General features: G+C 52.2%; 2 protein-coding genes across 4 annotated transcripts in view; both read left to right on the top strand.

Annotated features, from left to right (window-relative positions):
• Window positions 1-4,693, top strand: part of UNC5B (unc-5 netrin receptor B) — a 28,487-nt gene extending 23,794 nt beyond the window's left edge. For both annotated transcript variants that reach the window (XM_072340700.1, XM_072340699.1), the window contains 9 exons: window positions 376-570; window positions 1,041-1,430; window positions 1,519-1,606; window positions 1,685-1,853; window positions 1,965-2,198; window positions 2,784-2,933; window positions 3,151-3,315; window positions 3,407-3,585; window positions 4,050-4,693. In XM_072340700.1, the coding sequence (XP_072196801.1) occupies window positions 376-570; window positions 1,041-1,430; window positions 1,519-1,606; window positions 1,685-1,853; window positions 1,965-2,198; window positions 2,784-2,933; window positions 3,151-3,315; window positions 3,407-3,585; window positions 4,050-4,215 (1,736 nt within the window). In that variant the 3' untranslated portion in view covers window positions 4,216-4,693. The remainder of the gene's footprint in view (window positions 1-375; window positions 571-1,040; window positions 1,431-1,518; window positions 1,607-1,684; window positions 1,854-1,964; window positions 2,199-2,783; window positions 2,934-3,150; window positions 3,316-3,406; window positions 3,586-4,049) is intronic.
• A 3,123-nt stretch (window positions 4,694-7,816) lies between these two features.
• Window positions 7,817-15,176, top strand: SLC29A3 (solute carrier family 29 member 3). Of its 2 annotated transcripts, none has more exons than XM_072340254.1 (6): window positions 7,817-7,911; window positions 8,565-8,816; window positions 11,047-11,129; window positions 11,415-11,641; window positions 12,410-12,572; window positions 13,415-15,176. In XM_072340254.1, exons 2-6 carry the CDS (start codon window positions 8,577-8,579, stop codon window positions 14,076-14,078), a joined length of 1,377 nt encoding a protein of 458 aa, XP_072196355.1. In that variant the 5' UTR covers window positions 7,817-7,911; window positions 8,565-8,576; the 3' UTR covers window positions 14,079-15,176. The 2 variants fall into 2 exon arrangements, with proteins under 2 accessions (XP_072196355.1, XP_072196356.1); XM_072340255.1 differs by lacking the exon at window positions 7,817-7,911 and adding an exon at window positions 8,183-8,337.
• The last annotated feature ends 18 nt before the right edge of the window (window positions 15,177-15,194 follow it).

The following is a 15,194-nucleotide window of genomic DNA, read 5'->3' as shown; positions in this document are numbered from 1 at the left end:
ATTTTTTTAATATCAACTCATCCGAAGCTTGACACTGGTGGATGAGGGGGTGAACCTTTCCTTCTGGCCCACAGTTTCCCTCTTCATCCCTCCCCTTTCTTCCTATGTCCCCCATCCAAGATATACCAAATATTTAAAGATCAAGAGCCTTGTGGTAGAGTAAGAGGTGGTGGGGATGCTGAGGGCTGTCTGCATAGATGTTATGACACTTGCTCTTCCCAGGTGAATGTATAGCTTGGGTATATATATATATGATATGCACATATGAATTATATTCACTCCTCAGGGCTATCTGTTAGGATAGTAGGGTTGATGACCTTGAGCTGAAGCTGAATAAACCTAATGTTTCAACCTGATCTCTCTCTTTCCTCTCAGTGCTGGAGGCCACGGGTGATGTAGCCCTGTACGCCGGACTGGTGGTGGCCATTTTCGTCTTCATTGTCATCCTCATGGCTGTGGGGGTGGTGGTGTACCGGAGGAGGTGCCGGGACTTTGACACTGACATCACAGACTCATCAGCTGCCCTAACTGGAGGCTTTCACCCAGTCAACTTCAAGACTGCCCGGCATGGTGAGAGATCATATCAGAACATCACAGAATGGTTTGGGTGGGAAGGGATCTCAAAGTCCATTCAGCCCCAACCCCTGCCATGGGCTGGTTGCCCCCCACCAGATCAGTGCTCCATCTGTGGCCTTGGGCACCACCAAGGATGGGACACCCACTGCTTCTCTGGGCAGCAGTGCCAGCACCTCACCGCCTTCTGAGTTAAAAAGTTTAATCCCCAAGCTGAAGCCGAGGCTGAATCTGGCTGTAGGTCATAGAAATGTGTAAGGAGCAGGGTCCTGGTGAACCTCCAGCCTGGTTTTAGGGGAACCTGCTGATGTATGAAAGCCAAGGGCTCTTTGTTGGTGTGTGCAGCTTTAGCCCTGCACTGTGCTCACTCACCTTGTGCCCTCCATCCTGTGCTGGGCAAGGAGGGATTTTCACGGGCATCCTCCAGTTAAGCAGCAGTTTTCCATTCTCATTGTTTCTTCCCACAGACAACCCTCAGCTGTTGCACCCCTCCATGCAGCCGGACCTGACAGCCAATGCGGGGGTGTACCGGGGCCCCATGTATGCCCTGCAGGACTCCTCCGACAAGATCCCCATGACCAACTCCCCCTTGCTCGACCCACTCCCCAACCTCAAGATCAAAGTCTACAACTCTTCCACCACCTCCTCTTCACCGGGGCTGCATGATGGGACAGACTTGCTGGGGGGAATTCCCGCTGCTGGCACCTTCCCAGGGGACAGCAGTAGCCAATTTGTGAACATGCGGAGCAAAGCCCAGCAGGGCTCCCAGCACCTCCTCAGCCTGCCTCGGGAGCATGGCACCAGTGCCAGTGGGACTTTCAGCTACCTGGGGGGAAGGCTAACCATCCCTGGCACTGGTAAGCCTCACGCTGGGGAAATGTCTGCTTTGGGTGTAAGATAACTTGTTCCCTTGTTTGGGGCCTAATTCTGTGTGTGCTGCACTAGGGGTGAGCCTGCTGGTGCCGCATGGAGCCATCCCGCAGGGAAAGTTCTACGAGATGTACCTTGTCATCAACAAGGCGGAGAGCGGCCTGTAAGTCACACTGCCTTCCCTCTGCCCCTTCTCACCTGCTATGGGTCTCCCTGTCCAACCGATGTCCCCTGTCGCCAGCTTGCCCTCCGAGGGAACGCAGACAGTGCTGAGCCCAGCGGTGACCTGTGGACCCACCGGCCTGCTGCTGTGCCGCCCTGTCGTCCTCACCATTCCTCACTGTGCAGATGTCAGCTCCTCAGACTGGATCTTCCAGCTGAAAACACAGTCCCACCAGGGGAACTGGGAGGTAAGGTGTGAGTCCAGCCCTGTGGCCAGACAAGACCCCAAGTGCTGTGGAACACAACATCCCCCAAGCAAAAGGCTGACCCTAAGCTTTTGTTTCCATCTCTCCCTGTAGGAAGTGGTGACCCTGGATGAGGAGACTCTCAATACCCCCTGCTACTGCCAGCTGGAAGCCAAGTCCTGCCACATCCTACTAGACCAGCTGGGCACCTACGTTTTTGTGGGTGAATCCTACTCCAGGTCGGCCATCAAGAGGCTCCAGCTGGCCATCTTTGCCCCCGCCATCTGCACCTCCCTGGAGTACAGCCTCAAGGTCTACTGCCTGGAGGACACACCAGATGCACTGAAGGTACAGTAGGGATGTCATCACAGAATCATAGAAAGGCTTGGGTTAAAAGGGACCTTAGAGATCACTGAGTTCCAACCCCTGCCATGGGTTGGCTGCCCACTGGCAGCTCAGGCTGCCCAGGGCTCCATCCATGGCACTGGGAACCTCCAGGGATGGGCACCCACAGCTCTAATAGACCATATAAACAGTTGCTTCCCTTGCTTATAAGCTTCTTTCAAGAACTGGAAGGGCTGCAGTGAGATCTTCCCAGAGCCTTCTTTTCTCCAGACTGAACAAGTCCAGCTCCCTCAACCTTTCTTCACAGGAGAAGTGCTCCAAACTCCAGGCCTGCTTCCAACAGCTCCATATCTCCCCTATACTGTGGGCCAGTGGGGGCTGCATGTGCCACCACTGGTGTGGTGGTTGTTTATTTCTCTGTGCCTTGTTCTGCCATGTCAGGATTGCTCTAGTGCCTCTAGGTGGAGGTGTAGGCAGCACTGTGCTTCTTGGATTTTGTGCAAGTTCACAGATCTAAGCTGAAGGTCAGACTGGGAGTGGGTTGAGTTGGGATCCTGTGGCTGATGCCACCTGTCTCGCTATGCACAGGAGGTGCTGGAGTTGGAGCGAACGCTGGGAGGGTACCTTCTGGAGGAGCCTAAGCCCCTGCCCTTCAAGGACAGCTACCACAACCTGCGTCTCTCCATCCATGACATCCCCCACTCGTTGTGGAGGAGCAAACTGCTGGCCAAGTACCAGGTGAGGAGCCACCTGGGGTACCCAGGGTGATGGGCACCAGTTGCCCTTGTATTAATTCTAGGATTCACTCCTGAAGGGATTGAAGAGGAAAGGGATCTGTTTTAATTTCCTGGTGGGATGCTGTCTATGGGGTCTCTCTTTCCCACCTCATCCCCATGGGGTGGCTGGAGGAGATGGGATTTCCCCTTGGCTGAGCCTCTGCTTTGGCACTCTGCAGGAAATCCCATTCTACCACATCTGGAGTGGCAGCCAGCGAGCCCTGCACTGCACTTTCACACTGGAGAGGTACAGCCAAGCCTCCACAGAGCTCACCTGCAAGATCTGCGTCCGGCAGGTAGAAGGGGAAGGGCAGATCTTCCAACTCCACATCACACTGGGAGAGGTGAGCTGGAGGGGGACAGCCAGGGGATATGCAGGCAGGGACCTGAGCTCCTCCCAACCCTCTGCTCAAAAATCTCTCTTTCCCCTCACAGCATGTCAACTCCTTTGACACCCTCCATTCGCACAACAGCAGTGCTCCCACCACCCAGCTGGGACCCTACGCCTTCAAAATCCCCCTCTCCATCCGGCAGAAGATCTGCAACAGCCTGGATGCTCCCAACTCCAGGGGGAACGACTGGAGACTTCTCGCCCAGAAACTTTCCATGGACCGGTGGGTCTCCCTGAGCTTTGCTCTGTGCTCTGTCTAGGCTAGACTGCATCTAGCCAGGTTGTATACATCCACAGAAGTCCACCTAGAGATACAGAGATACCTGCTCATAGTTCTTAACATCCATATACGTGTGCTGTGGTCTGGATCTCTCTTCATTTTGGCCTGGCCCTTGTTCATCTGGGTCCATGCTTGTGATGTTCCCATCTGGAATCACTTACAAGGCCCAAAGGAAGGGAGGGGGGCATGGTCAATGATTTCAGCAAAACAAAGCTTGCACTGCTTTTGTGTGAATGCTGGCTCTGTATAAAAACACAGACAGTGGCTCAAGGGCTTTGGCATTTGCATCATGGCACTCCTGTCTTGGTTCACACTGCAAAGAGGTTGGCTGCTCTGGCAGCATCCACCCTTCCATCCACAAAGGATATTGTGCCAACTTGCATCTTCTTTCTGCTTCTCTTATGCAGGTATCTGAACTACTTTGCCACCAAAGCCAGCCCCACTGGGGTGATCCTGGACTTATGGGAAGCCGAGCACCAAGATGATGGTGATCTCAACACCTTGGCCAGTGCCTTAGAAGAGATGGGCAAGAGTGAGATGCTGGTGGTCATGGCCACGGAAGGTGACTGCTGATGGTGCTCCCTTGCTCCAGGGGGATGACGAAGGGGGACCTTTCCCAGCACCTGTCCCTGCATGGGGGCTGAATGAGGAAGGGCCGAGGGCCCCGCTTCTCCCTCCCCACATCACTGTCAGCCTTACGGACCGATCCTCAGCGTTTACAAGCAATTCAAGTGTTACACGGCATTCCTCCTCCTCTTGGGTGGCATTGGTGATGCTGGAGGAACTGGGGCTTCTCGAGCTGAGGCAGTGGGGGCTTTCCTTCTCCTCTGGGTTCCTTCCCATCTGGTTCTCCTCCTCTGATAGCATTTCTGCGTTGAAGAGACGAGTACAACCTAGGCAAGCGGCTTATTTCTGTCAAAGGCTTCAGACAGCTTCATAAAGCAAGTAGGAAAGGAAGAAAAAAGGAAAAAAAAAAAACAAAAAAAAAACGACACAGTTTCTTAGGAAACGCAAATAATTTATTATCCAGATCTTTGGATGAGTCCTTTTTAAAAAAAAAAAATAAGGAAAAAAAAGAAAAAAGATTTATAAATCTTTTTGTTTGTGTGTGTGTGAGAGAGAAGAAGAGCACTGTTGTGGTCAGAGTGGCAGAGAGAGATTTAAATGAACGCTCTTTTGTAGGGAAAGCGTGCGGTCGAGCTGAGCAAACCTTGTTTACATGTCCTGGGACCCCAGGAAGTCCATAGGGTTAAGTGCCTCTATTCCCCTGTGCTTCAGGGTGAGCTGAGACCCTCCCCCAGGTTTTCACTGCATGTTCCCTTTCCTGGTGGCAGTCCCATGGAGTGGGGGATGCAGGCATACAGGAGGGCTGCTGCCCTGCTTCCTCTCCATGGCTTTCTGTATGGAGTGGCACAGCACAGTGCCCCTGTCCCCATGCTCCTCCTCCTCCTCCATCACTGGGCTCTGTTTCCATCCCTTGTGGTGTTAGCAGGGGATGCCAAATCCATTCATGAATTCTTCCCCAGCATAGTTCTGGGGGAGCTTTTAGGATGACTGCGCCTTCATATAGAGAAATACAAACCAAAGACTTCAGCCCGGCGCTAGGCACAGGCCAAAGTATTTTTTTTTAACAGAAACCCAGATGATGCAGTTCATTCCCCAAGCTTGGGGTCAGGGTGCAGACCACATCACTCTGGGCTCCCTGGTTTTGGGTCAGTATTTTGGCAGGGATGCAGGGAGGGAGGTGTAGAGCTGAGGGCTGCTTTGGGGAGATCTATATAGGGCTGTCCTGTTTCTGCATGAGGTCTGAGGACAGTGCCTGGGGGTCACTGTGCCATTGCACATATCAGGGTCGCTGCGTGTTTGCACAAAGCCCATTGGAATTATGGACGTGCCCTGTGCTACCCAGCATTTTGAAGTGTTGGCTTCTTGGAGTTGGAAAGCAATGCCAATGGAGTCCTTGGTTTGTTTTCTTTGGGTTTCTTTTGGTCTTGTGCTGAGTTCTACCTCGCTACCTTGCTGGTAAAGGTCTCCAGGTTGGGAGCCAGGCTAAGCGTTCCAGCACGTAAGCAGCCATTAGGTTTCCATCCCATTGCACCTCCTTTATTTTCTCCCTTTATTCCTGTAGTTGACTTTTTATAACAGTGGAGAAGTTGTGTGATGAATGGAAAGTAATCGTAGGGTAAGCGAGGTTCATCACAAAGGAATGGTGTGTCAATGAAGGCTAAACATAGAGATTACCTGCAGGTAGAAGTATTTACTCGGTAATTATTGTATCTTAGAAAATTGTCTATTAAAATAAAAAATAGTTTTTCCAGGTTGGAAGCTCGGGGTGGGAAGGCTTCTGGGTGAATCCCTTTGCCACCGAGGAAAGGTTTCCTCTCTCCTTCAGGTGGCATTTAAGCATCCAATCAGTGACACCCCATCCCTGAGATGAGGGGAAGAAGCAAATCTAGGGTAAAAATGAAGAACTGCTCTAACAAAGCGGCTGCTGGTATCAAATAGGGCTTTGGCAACTCCTCTGCAGGAGGCGAGCTGCTCTTTTTGGGTGCGGGACAAGGCACGTCTGAATCTCTCTCGCTCTCATTCCCGCTGTCTGCTCTGTGGAGCACGCGGCTGCCCATCCGTCCATCTGTCCTTCCCAGCCTGTCTGTCTGCGTCTGTCTCTCCTCCCTTTAGGGGCCATTCAGTGCCGACCTCGGGGCCGTGGGCCATGTGGTGCTGGCAGTGTCTGTCTCCATATTTATACGTCCAGGGGATGGGCCTGGGGGCATCCTCTCGTCTGCATTCTGTTTATTCTGTAAACTAAAGAACTGTAAATAAAGTTTAGCGTTCCTATTGTAACAAATTAATTTTTATGCAATAAATTATATTTCCTAGTCTAATAATTAAAAGAAAAAAAAAAAAAAAAAAAAAAGTAGACAATCTGCTCTCTCCTGCTGTGTGCATCACTCGCCAGTTGGTTCCCACTAGGCATGATGGCTGTGGAGCTCTGTGCCTGCATACCCTGCTGTCCATGGGACTACTGCACTGGGGAGGGGTTATGGGGGACCCTGGAGTTCAGCTCTGGAGATCATCCAGAGCACCCCAGGTGGTTTTCCCCCCACCTGCTTTCAGTTGGATGCTGTAGGTGTGGCACTCCCAAGGAACAACAGCACTCTGCTTTGGGTGTAGCCCTTGGCCACAGTGGCTTGGGATCATTGTAGGGGGTGTCTGCCTTTCTTGTTCTCCTGCAGCATGGGATGTGCTCCTACTGGGATACTTGAGCCTTTTTTTCCCCTTGGCCCAAAAGTGCAGTGAGAGCATTGAATTGACAGTCTGCAGCATGGAACATCTCTCGGGTGTGGGTAATGCTGACTTGAGGGACCATCACAGCTTTGTTCAGCACAGCCTGGCTTTGTTTACCCTGCTCGGCTGTCACGGTCCCCTGTGCTCTGATCAGAATCTCTTCTCCAAGAGTGGTTCTTCTGACATGATAGGCTGCAGCAGGTCAGAAATATCAGACAAATCCCTTGGAGCTGATGGGTTACTGACTCGGATGAGACTGCGCTGGTTCCTCAGGTGCTTTTTCAGCCTGGCGCATCAATGTGGATGAAAATCCCAAGAAGAAACCTCTGCAGAAATCCCCCTGCACTCCTCCAGAGCCTTTCCAGCTCAGCGCACTGCCACCGGTGATGCGGGTTGGGCATGAGCTTCTGCTCTGTTGCTCGCAAAGAGAAATCACTGTCTGTGTGTGTATGTATGTGTGTGTGTGTGTGTGTGTGTCCATCCCCCTCAGTGCCACATCTCCATGGCTATGCAGCACCTCCAGGGATGGTGACCCCACCACCTCCCTGGGCAGCCTGTGCCACTGCATCACCGCTCTTCCAAAGGAGAAATGTGCCTTAATATCCAACCCTTGGCAAGGAGTGATGTGCTCAACCTCTGCAGTTTTCTTATACAACCAAGCTCTGCGGGGTGCCCTCGTTATCCCCATTAAAAGCGGGAGGAAAGGAGAGAAAAAAAGGCTGAAAATATGCCTTGAAAATAAGTGGAAACACGTCGGGAACCAAAAGGCGAAGAATTAAACAGAGGGAGGAAGTGATGCTAACCACGCCGCCGAGCAGGGGGCGGGCTGCCGCCTCCGTCCGATTCCCTTCCGTTCGCTTCGGTACCGCCCGGGGGCCGTGCCGGGACCACCCCTCGGGGCGGAGCTGGGCGCTGTTGGCGGCGTATCCCGGCCCGGCCCGGCCCGGCCCGGAAGGACCCGACGGGGCGTGCGACGCCCGAGTAAGTGGGGCTGCGGGGCTGCGGGTGGACGGGCGTCACGGAGCGCTTCTCTCCATCTTGCTGGGAGGATTTCTGCAAAATCCCTCCTTTCCGACAGTCTCTCCCCTCGCAGCATCGTTAGCGGGGCCTTCAGCGCAGTTTTTGCCGGGGGGGTCCATTGGGCAGAGCCTGGCGGAGCTGCGCGGCTTGTGCAGTCGCCTTGCAAAGCCCGCTGCTGTTTCACCGGTTTTACGAGTGGCTTAGCAAAGCCCTCACCGTGCTGAGTTAGTTTACAAGCCTAGGGGCATGAGGTCAGCTTCCAGGACGCTTTGAGAAGCCTGGTTGATGGGTCACTGCACAGGCTGATGTGCCGCGGGAGGTCATGTGCTGTTATGATGTTCCTCTGAGCCTTGCAGGAGCTGGGTTTCCTGCTTACAAGAGGAAAAAGTGAGTGTGGGCACAGGTTAATTATTAGCTGCGATGAACAGGGCCAGGTGCCGTGTTGCCTGCTGGATGGGCACACAGTGCTGCTGTGGCAGACCTGTCTCAATCTCACCATTGGAGTTTTCAGTTTGCAGCCCTCCTAAGTCCCCCATAGCAGTTCAGCTGGGCACCCATTGGGCAGTTCCTGCTGTCTCTCACCTGCTAACCCCCTTCACGTGGCTGTTTTGCAGCGTGCCGGTGCCATGCACCCAGCAGGAAGCAGCTTTCCCTCGGAAGAAGAGCCGCTGATTGAGGAGCCCTCAGTGAACAGAGCCGGCCGGCCGAAGCCGAGCGACAACCTCTATGGGGCTTATGTGATCTTCTTCCTACTGGGCGTCGGGTCGCTGCTGCCATGGAACTTTTTCATCACAGCCAAGCACTACTGGGCATATAAGCTACAGAACTGCTCGGAGCAGGCAGAACCGGCCCCCTCCGACCTGCGGGTGAGTGTGCACTGGTTGGCACCACCAAGGGGGCACGCAGCCAAGAAGCAGTGTGCTGTGCTGGTGGCAGTGGGGTCACTCTAGAGATTCTTAAAAGGTCTGGTAGGTGTGACCAGAGTATCTGCTGTGGCCATAAACATCTGGCTCCTGGCATATAGGATGTGATATAGGCACTGTGATTGATATGCTCCAGGGGCCACAGGCCTGCTAGCAAGTGGGCACACAAGGCACTTCTTTTCCCCCAGAAAGCCGCCTTCTCGCAAAAACCTTCTCTTGCTCCTCCTTGTCCCCAGCAGGCACAGCCTCCATTTGATTCTTTGCTCCTTCAATGCTTTTTCCTTCTGGCTGAAAAAAGTGTGGCTGTGATGAGTCTGCATCCACTCCTCCTGCTGCCCAGCTTGTTCAGGTGGTTTGGGCACATTTTTTCGTAAGCACGGAGCCCCGTGCAACACCCACGTTTCCTCTGTGCTTTCTGACACCAGTATGGTACCCGTGGCTGTGCTGGTTTTAGTAGCTCTGAAGTCTGCTATTTGGGCTTCTTTAGATGGGGAGGAAGTACAGTGCAACTGGTGTTGCTGAGACCACAATGCTGGAGCATCAGCGTGCTGGTGCCGATGGGGATCCTGGGTGAGTTAAGCTGATGGACACCATAATGATGCAGCCAGGCTGGGTGCTGAGTGCCCTTCCTCAGTGCTGGAGAGGATGTTCAGGGTAGGGTGTGAAGCATGCTGTCCTCCCGCATCCCACCCACTCCTATTGCTTCTGCAGGGAGCTTGTCCCATGGAATTTTTGGATAAGCTGCTTTGGAGTAAAATGGGTGTCTTTGGAAGAGCTCTCTCAGCATCATGAAAGTCTTTCATGCTTGGGCAGCGTTAGGATGGAAGGTGGCCCATTCAGAGAACCTTATTTTCCTTATTCAGAGAACCTTATTTTCCGGTACTAACATCTCCATCCTAAAAACTCCTGTTTTAAGGATTGCTGTATCCCTGCTCAGGTCATTTCCCTGTTAAAAAAAATATGTTTTTCCTTTTTCTGTGCAGAGCCTCTATTCTTGGTGCCGTAACCGATGTAAGGGCAAAGTTGAGTTTATTTCCTTGCTCAGTGAAGTGCTGGCATCTGAACATACTCAGCATGCTCCTGAGCATGAGGGTTGTTACTTCTGTCAGTGCAGAGCAACCTGGGTCTTCTCTGGTGGTTGAGCCGAATCAAATGGAAAGCTATCAGCCTCTTTCAGCCTTTCTGTAAAGCACTCTGGCCATGGCAAAGGCTCTCTCAAAGGCTTAAAACTTGCAAATGGTTTGTGATTCAAGCCCAACACATCCCAGTGTACCACACCCCCATCTTCTAGGTATGGTGATGCTTTCTCTGGTCAGTGTTTCTATTGTTTTATGGTTTTGTTTCAAACCACCTCCACAGGAGTGATGCAGGCCATTGCAGAGAGTCAGCAGAAGAGCCAACTCATAGTCTTCGTTGTTGTTTTCCTTTTAGCCAGAAACAATAGCAATTGAAACACTTCTGCTTGTTCCTTCTCGTCCAACAGCATTTGGCCATGCGTAAGGTGGAGTAAAATTTCCCTGGGTGAGCGAGTGCAGCTCAGACTCCCAAGTTTCTTAAATACTTTCTCAAATTCCCTTCCTGCTGCTCATGCAAGCAAACGAGCGTTTCCCCGTGGTGCTTGAAGCACAGCATCACCAGGAGTGCGAGCGTACTTCTGCTTGGTGCAAAGCTTTCTAAAGCTTTGTTGCCTCACTACCGCCTCAAAAAGAAAATTAACTTGGAAGTGTATTAAATATCCCCGGGGGCTTTTTTGGGGTAGGTTGGTAAATAAGGCTTAGTTTTAGCCTGTTGTTTTGTCTCTTCCCTAATTCATTGTATGTCTGCAGAGCTTTGAGCCTGCTGCTTCCCAGGCTGATGCAGTAAGTGCAGGCATTTACATCTCCGTGTCTACAGCCCCTCTAGGAGCGATTATTAGATTTCCCGTCGCTTGCAGTAAAGCTCTTGATGGTGAGGAATAAATTAACATGCTTGTAAACTGATTAAAAGAAGACGGTGTAAAGCTGTAGAGAAACCTGGAGCAGGGAGAGCAAAGGTGCCAAACACCTCCTGGTTCCTGGCTGCATGCTGGGGTTAGGCAGTAGCACCTTTTGTGCTGTGTCGTGCCAGATTTAGGAGCTGGAACTTTCTCCATTGCTCCACCTGACCTTTCCTTTCCCACCCTTTTTCCTGGCAGGATTACTTTGAGAGTTACATCTCCATCGCTTCAACTGTGCCCTCGGTGCTGTGCCTGGTTGGAAACTTCCTGCTGGTGAACAGGTGCGTGCGGGGTGGGCTGCCTTTCCCACTGCCCCTCTCTCCTTTCTGCCCCATGGGTGAGCTGAGAGCCTCTGTAACAAGTAACCTCCTTGCTCGAACAGTGATCTCCTCCACCTTTGGCTTTCTTTATTTTGAAGTAGATTTTATTTGATCCTTGCAGCAGAGGAGATGTTGCTCGCTGTGTCATGCCTATTAAATTACAGTTTTAAAAGGAGGGTAGAGCATGGGTTCAGAACAGGGAGTTTAGAGGAAGGTCATGGAATTGTTCCTCCCTGCTGTCCCCAGGGTACCCGCCAGCGTCCGCATCCTGTCCTCCCTCTTCATCATGCTGTCCATCTTCCTGGTGATCACGGTGCTGGTGAAGGTGGATACGTCCTCCTGGACCACCTCTTTCTTTGCCCTCACCATTGTCTGCGTGGCAGTGGTCAGTAGTGCCTCCACCATCTTTACCAGCAGCATCCTGGGCTTGAGCAGCCGCTTCCCCATGAGGAACTCGCAGGCACTGCTGGCAGGTGCGTGTCCTGAGTGTGAAGGGTCCCCTTCTTCTGCGTCCTCCCTCCTGGTGTGGTTGTGCTCTATGCGTTGCCGTGGGTTGGGTTTATTCCCTTTGCATCTGGCATTTTGTCACGTGGTGTTTATTTTAGAAACTTCACTTTGCCCTACGAAGAAAAAAAAACAAAACTAAACCAAAAACTTGCAGACTGAGATAAAGGGAAGTTGCTGAACGAGAAGCATGGTGGATCACATGAGCCAGCGCTCTCATTTCTGCAAATGCCCTGCAATCTGCAGTGCTGATGTCTCAGCAGGGACAGACCTTCACCATCCCTGCCCAAAGGACATCATCCCTCACAGTGCCCACAGCCAAAGCCATGGCGTGATCTGTGCTTTCCCCGTGTGGAGAGATGCTGTCCTTTCACTCCTCACTTTGCATCTGGAGGAATCTTAAATGTTGCCTTGTTTCCTCCCTGAGAATTTACATGCATTTCCATAAGTGATGAGGGGCACGCGGGGAGCTGTGAGTGATGAGCTCCCTGGAGGCCTGCTGGTGTTGATAACATTATGAATGTGCTGTAGGATGGTTGAGAAACCATGAGGAAAGAGGAGGGGAAAAAAAAAAACAAACAAATGAAGATGGAGACATTTTTCCTGGGGCTGAAACAGGAGTGTTTTAATGAGTTTGGCCCGTTGGATTGGGTCACATACTGACTGTGGTCTGACATGATGGAGGGGACTCAAGGGGCCTCTGGTTTGGCCACTCCCCACAAACAGCCGCCTTGCAGGTCAGGCCATGGGAGGCACGGTCAGCGCCATTGCTTCCATCATCGACCTGGCGGCAGCGGCCGACGTGACTGATAGTGCTCTGGCCTACTTCCTCACGGCGGACATCTTCCTCGTAGTCTGCATCATGGTGTACCTCCTGCTGCCCCGCCTGGAGTACTCCAGGTATGGCCAGGCTCTGGCAGCACCCACCGAGCAGCACTGCTGGCCTCCATTTGGCCAAAACCATGGGATGAAACCTGTCACGGGCTGAGCCTCTGGGGGACCTTCCTCAGGGGGAGAAGTATAGAATCATAGAGTTATAGAATTGTTCAGGTGGAAAAGATAAATATTTGTAATACCTTTGTTAAGTTCTTAATTGATGATTTTGAGACTGGACCTCAGGTGCTGTGTTTCAGTGTTGGGCTTCTCACTGCAAGAAAGACATGACCCTAGAGTGTGTCCAGAGGAGGGCAGTGGTGCTATTAGGGGTCTGGAGCACATCTTATTGGGACTGGCTGAGGGAGCTGGGATGGGTCAGTCTAGAGAAGAGGAGGTGCAGGGGAGACCTTATCATTCTCTATAAGGGACAGAGAAGAGGCAGTGGTGAGTTGGGGATCAGCCTCTGATCCCAGGTAACAGCAACAGGACTGGAGGGAATGGCCTCAAGTTGTGCCAGGGGAGGTTCAGTTTGGGCAGTAGGACACATTTCATCTCCAGAAGAGCAGTGATGCAGTGGCACAGGCTGCCCAAGGAGGCAGGGGAGTCACCATCCCAGGAGGTGTTGCAGAGCTGTGGGAATGTGGCACTGAGGGACATGAGCAGTGAGGGGGGTGGGCTGGGTAAGGTGAGAGGGCTTTTCCAGCCTTGTGGTTCTGTGATCCCATGATCATCTAGCCCAGCCACCAGCCCATCATCACCATGCCCACTGAGCCATGTTCCTCAGGAGCTGCTGGTGAGGGTGCTGCTGAAACTCCCTCCACCCCAAATTTACAACTTCTGTATGATCTCCATCTTCCATTTTTCAGGTATTACATGGGAAGCCACTGGGAGCACCCATCACTGGCTGCCACGTCACCCAGCAGCCCCATGGAGGATGAAGCAGAGCCAGGAGGCCCAGAACACAGCCTCCCCCAAAGCACTGCCGTCCCTCCACTGCGCCCCATCCTGCGCAAGACTGTTGCCCTTGGCTCCTGCCTCTTCTATGTCTTCTTTGTCTCGATCATCATCTTCCCTTCGCTCTCCTCCAGTATCCAGTCCATCTACCAGGCCTCGGGCAGCCCATGGGCCACCAAGTACTTTGTGCCACTTACCAGTTTCCTGCTGTATAACTTTGCTGACTGGTGTGGGCGGCAGATCACTGCCTGGATTCAGGTGCCTGGCCCCAACAGCAGGCTGCTGCCTGCCCTTGTCCTCCTCAGGACCATCTTCCTTCCACTTTTCATCCTCTGCAACTACCAGCCCCGGGCCCACATAAGGACGGTGCTCTTCAATCGCGACATCTACCCGGTGGCCTTCACTACACTGCTGGGTCTCAGCAATGGCTACCTGGGGACGCTGGCCCTTGTCTATGGCCCCAAGATTGTGCCCAAGGAGCTGGCCGAGGCAGCAGGGGTGGTGATGAGCTTCTATCTGGTCCTGGGGCTTGCCCTGGGCTCTGCATGCTCCGTACTGGTTGTGCACCTCATCTAGGGAAGAGTCATAGGGATGCTCTTGGTTTGCCTAGCCAGGAGGAGTTAGGGAACAAAGCAAATGGACCAAAAGCCTTGACTGCAAGGTAGAAATGGGAATGCCTGAGCAGTCAAAGAAACCTTTCCCTCATTAAAATGTCCCTGGCAATGGGCATCTTGCTGCATAAAACCCCAATTGCAGCATGGAACCAAAGCTACTTCAGCCCTTGAAGCCTTCAGTGAGCCTAAAGGGTGAATAGCAGCAGGGCAGAGGGATTTCTCTAAGGAAAGGGAAACCTTGGTGTGTGCAAGGGAGATTCCACTCGCACTTTCTCATGCATTGATTTTTTTCAGATGATTTTCCCAGCCGGTGGCTGTTTGCTTTTCTGTGCTGCTGGGCGCAGTCGTGAAGGCGGTGATTGTGTACACTACCCTATTGATCTACAGGTGAATCCTAAGGCAACTGGAATGTGAAGAGGTCCCCTGTTTTAAGGTGCCCCTAGCCTAAGTTGAGAGAGGTCAGTAAAATTGGGGAGCGTTGCTGAAGGGGCTCTGAGGTTAAAATTACTGAGTTCACAGCAGAAAATTGATTAATTACAGCAAACGGGTGGCATGACAGTACCCAGGTGCTTACAGGGGGGTGAGTTACTGTGACCCCCCAGTAATAGGGTGTATGATGGAGAGGAGAAGCTTTACAGTACTCAATTTTGCACACATTGTCTCTGCAATCAACAGCACAGGCACTAGTGGTGGCATTAATGTTTCTAATCTACTGGTTAGATAGTGAGCAGCTCTGGATGCAAAGAGAGTTTTTTTCTTGTGTTCGGAGTCATTTCTGAGATGGAAATGCCCAGGGCTGGGCACACCCCGGTGGCATCTCGTATACCTATGTCTTTAGCTTCAAGTGGCCTTGGTGGGCTTTTAAAGGCATTTTAGAGGTCTTCTGCTCTGTGTCGTTTGGTGTTCCCCAGATACCAGATGTTATGAGGTCTGATTCATTTACTGTCTGCTTTGCACATCTGCTCATCCTCTCTGTGATGTTACAGAGTGAAATTACCGAATACCTCTCAAGACAGGACTTGATTGCCTGATACCGTTGGTAATAAAGTTAATTCTGTGTAAGCGCTGGTGCCTGGAG

The sequence above is a fragment of the Excalfactoria chinensis genome, chromosome 6 (genome assembly GCF_039878825.1).
Source record: "Excalfactoria chinensis isolate bCotChi1 chromosome 6, bCotChi1.hap2, whole genome shotgun sequence".
Lineage (NCBI taxonomy): Eukaryota > Metazoa > Chordata > Aves > Galliformes > Phasianidae > Excalfactoria > Excalfactoria chinensis.
Note: the sequence above shows the minus strand (reverse complement) of the source record. Positions and strands in the feature narration are given on the sequence as shown.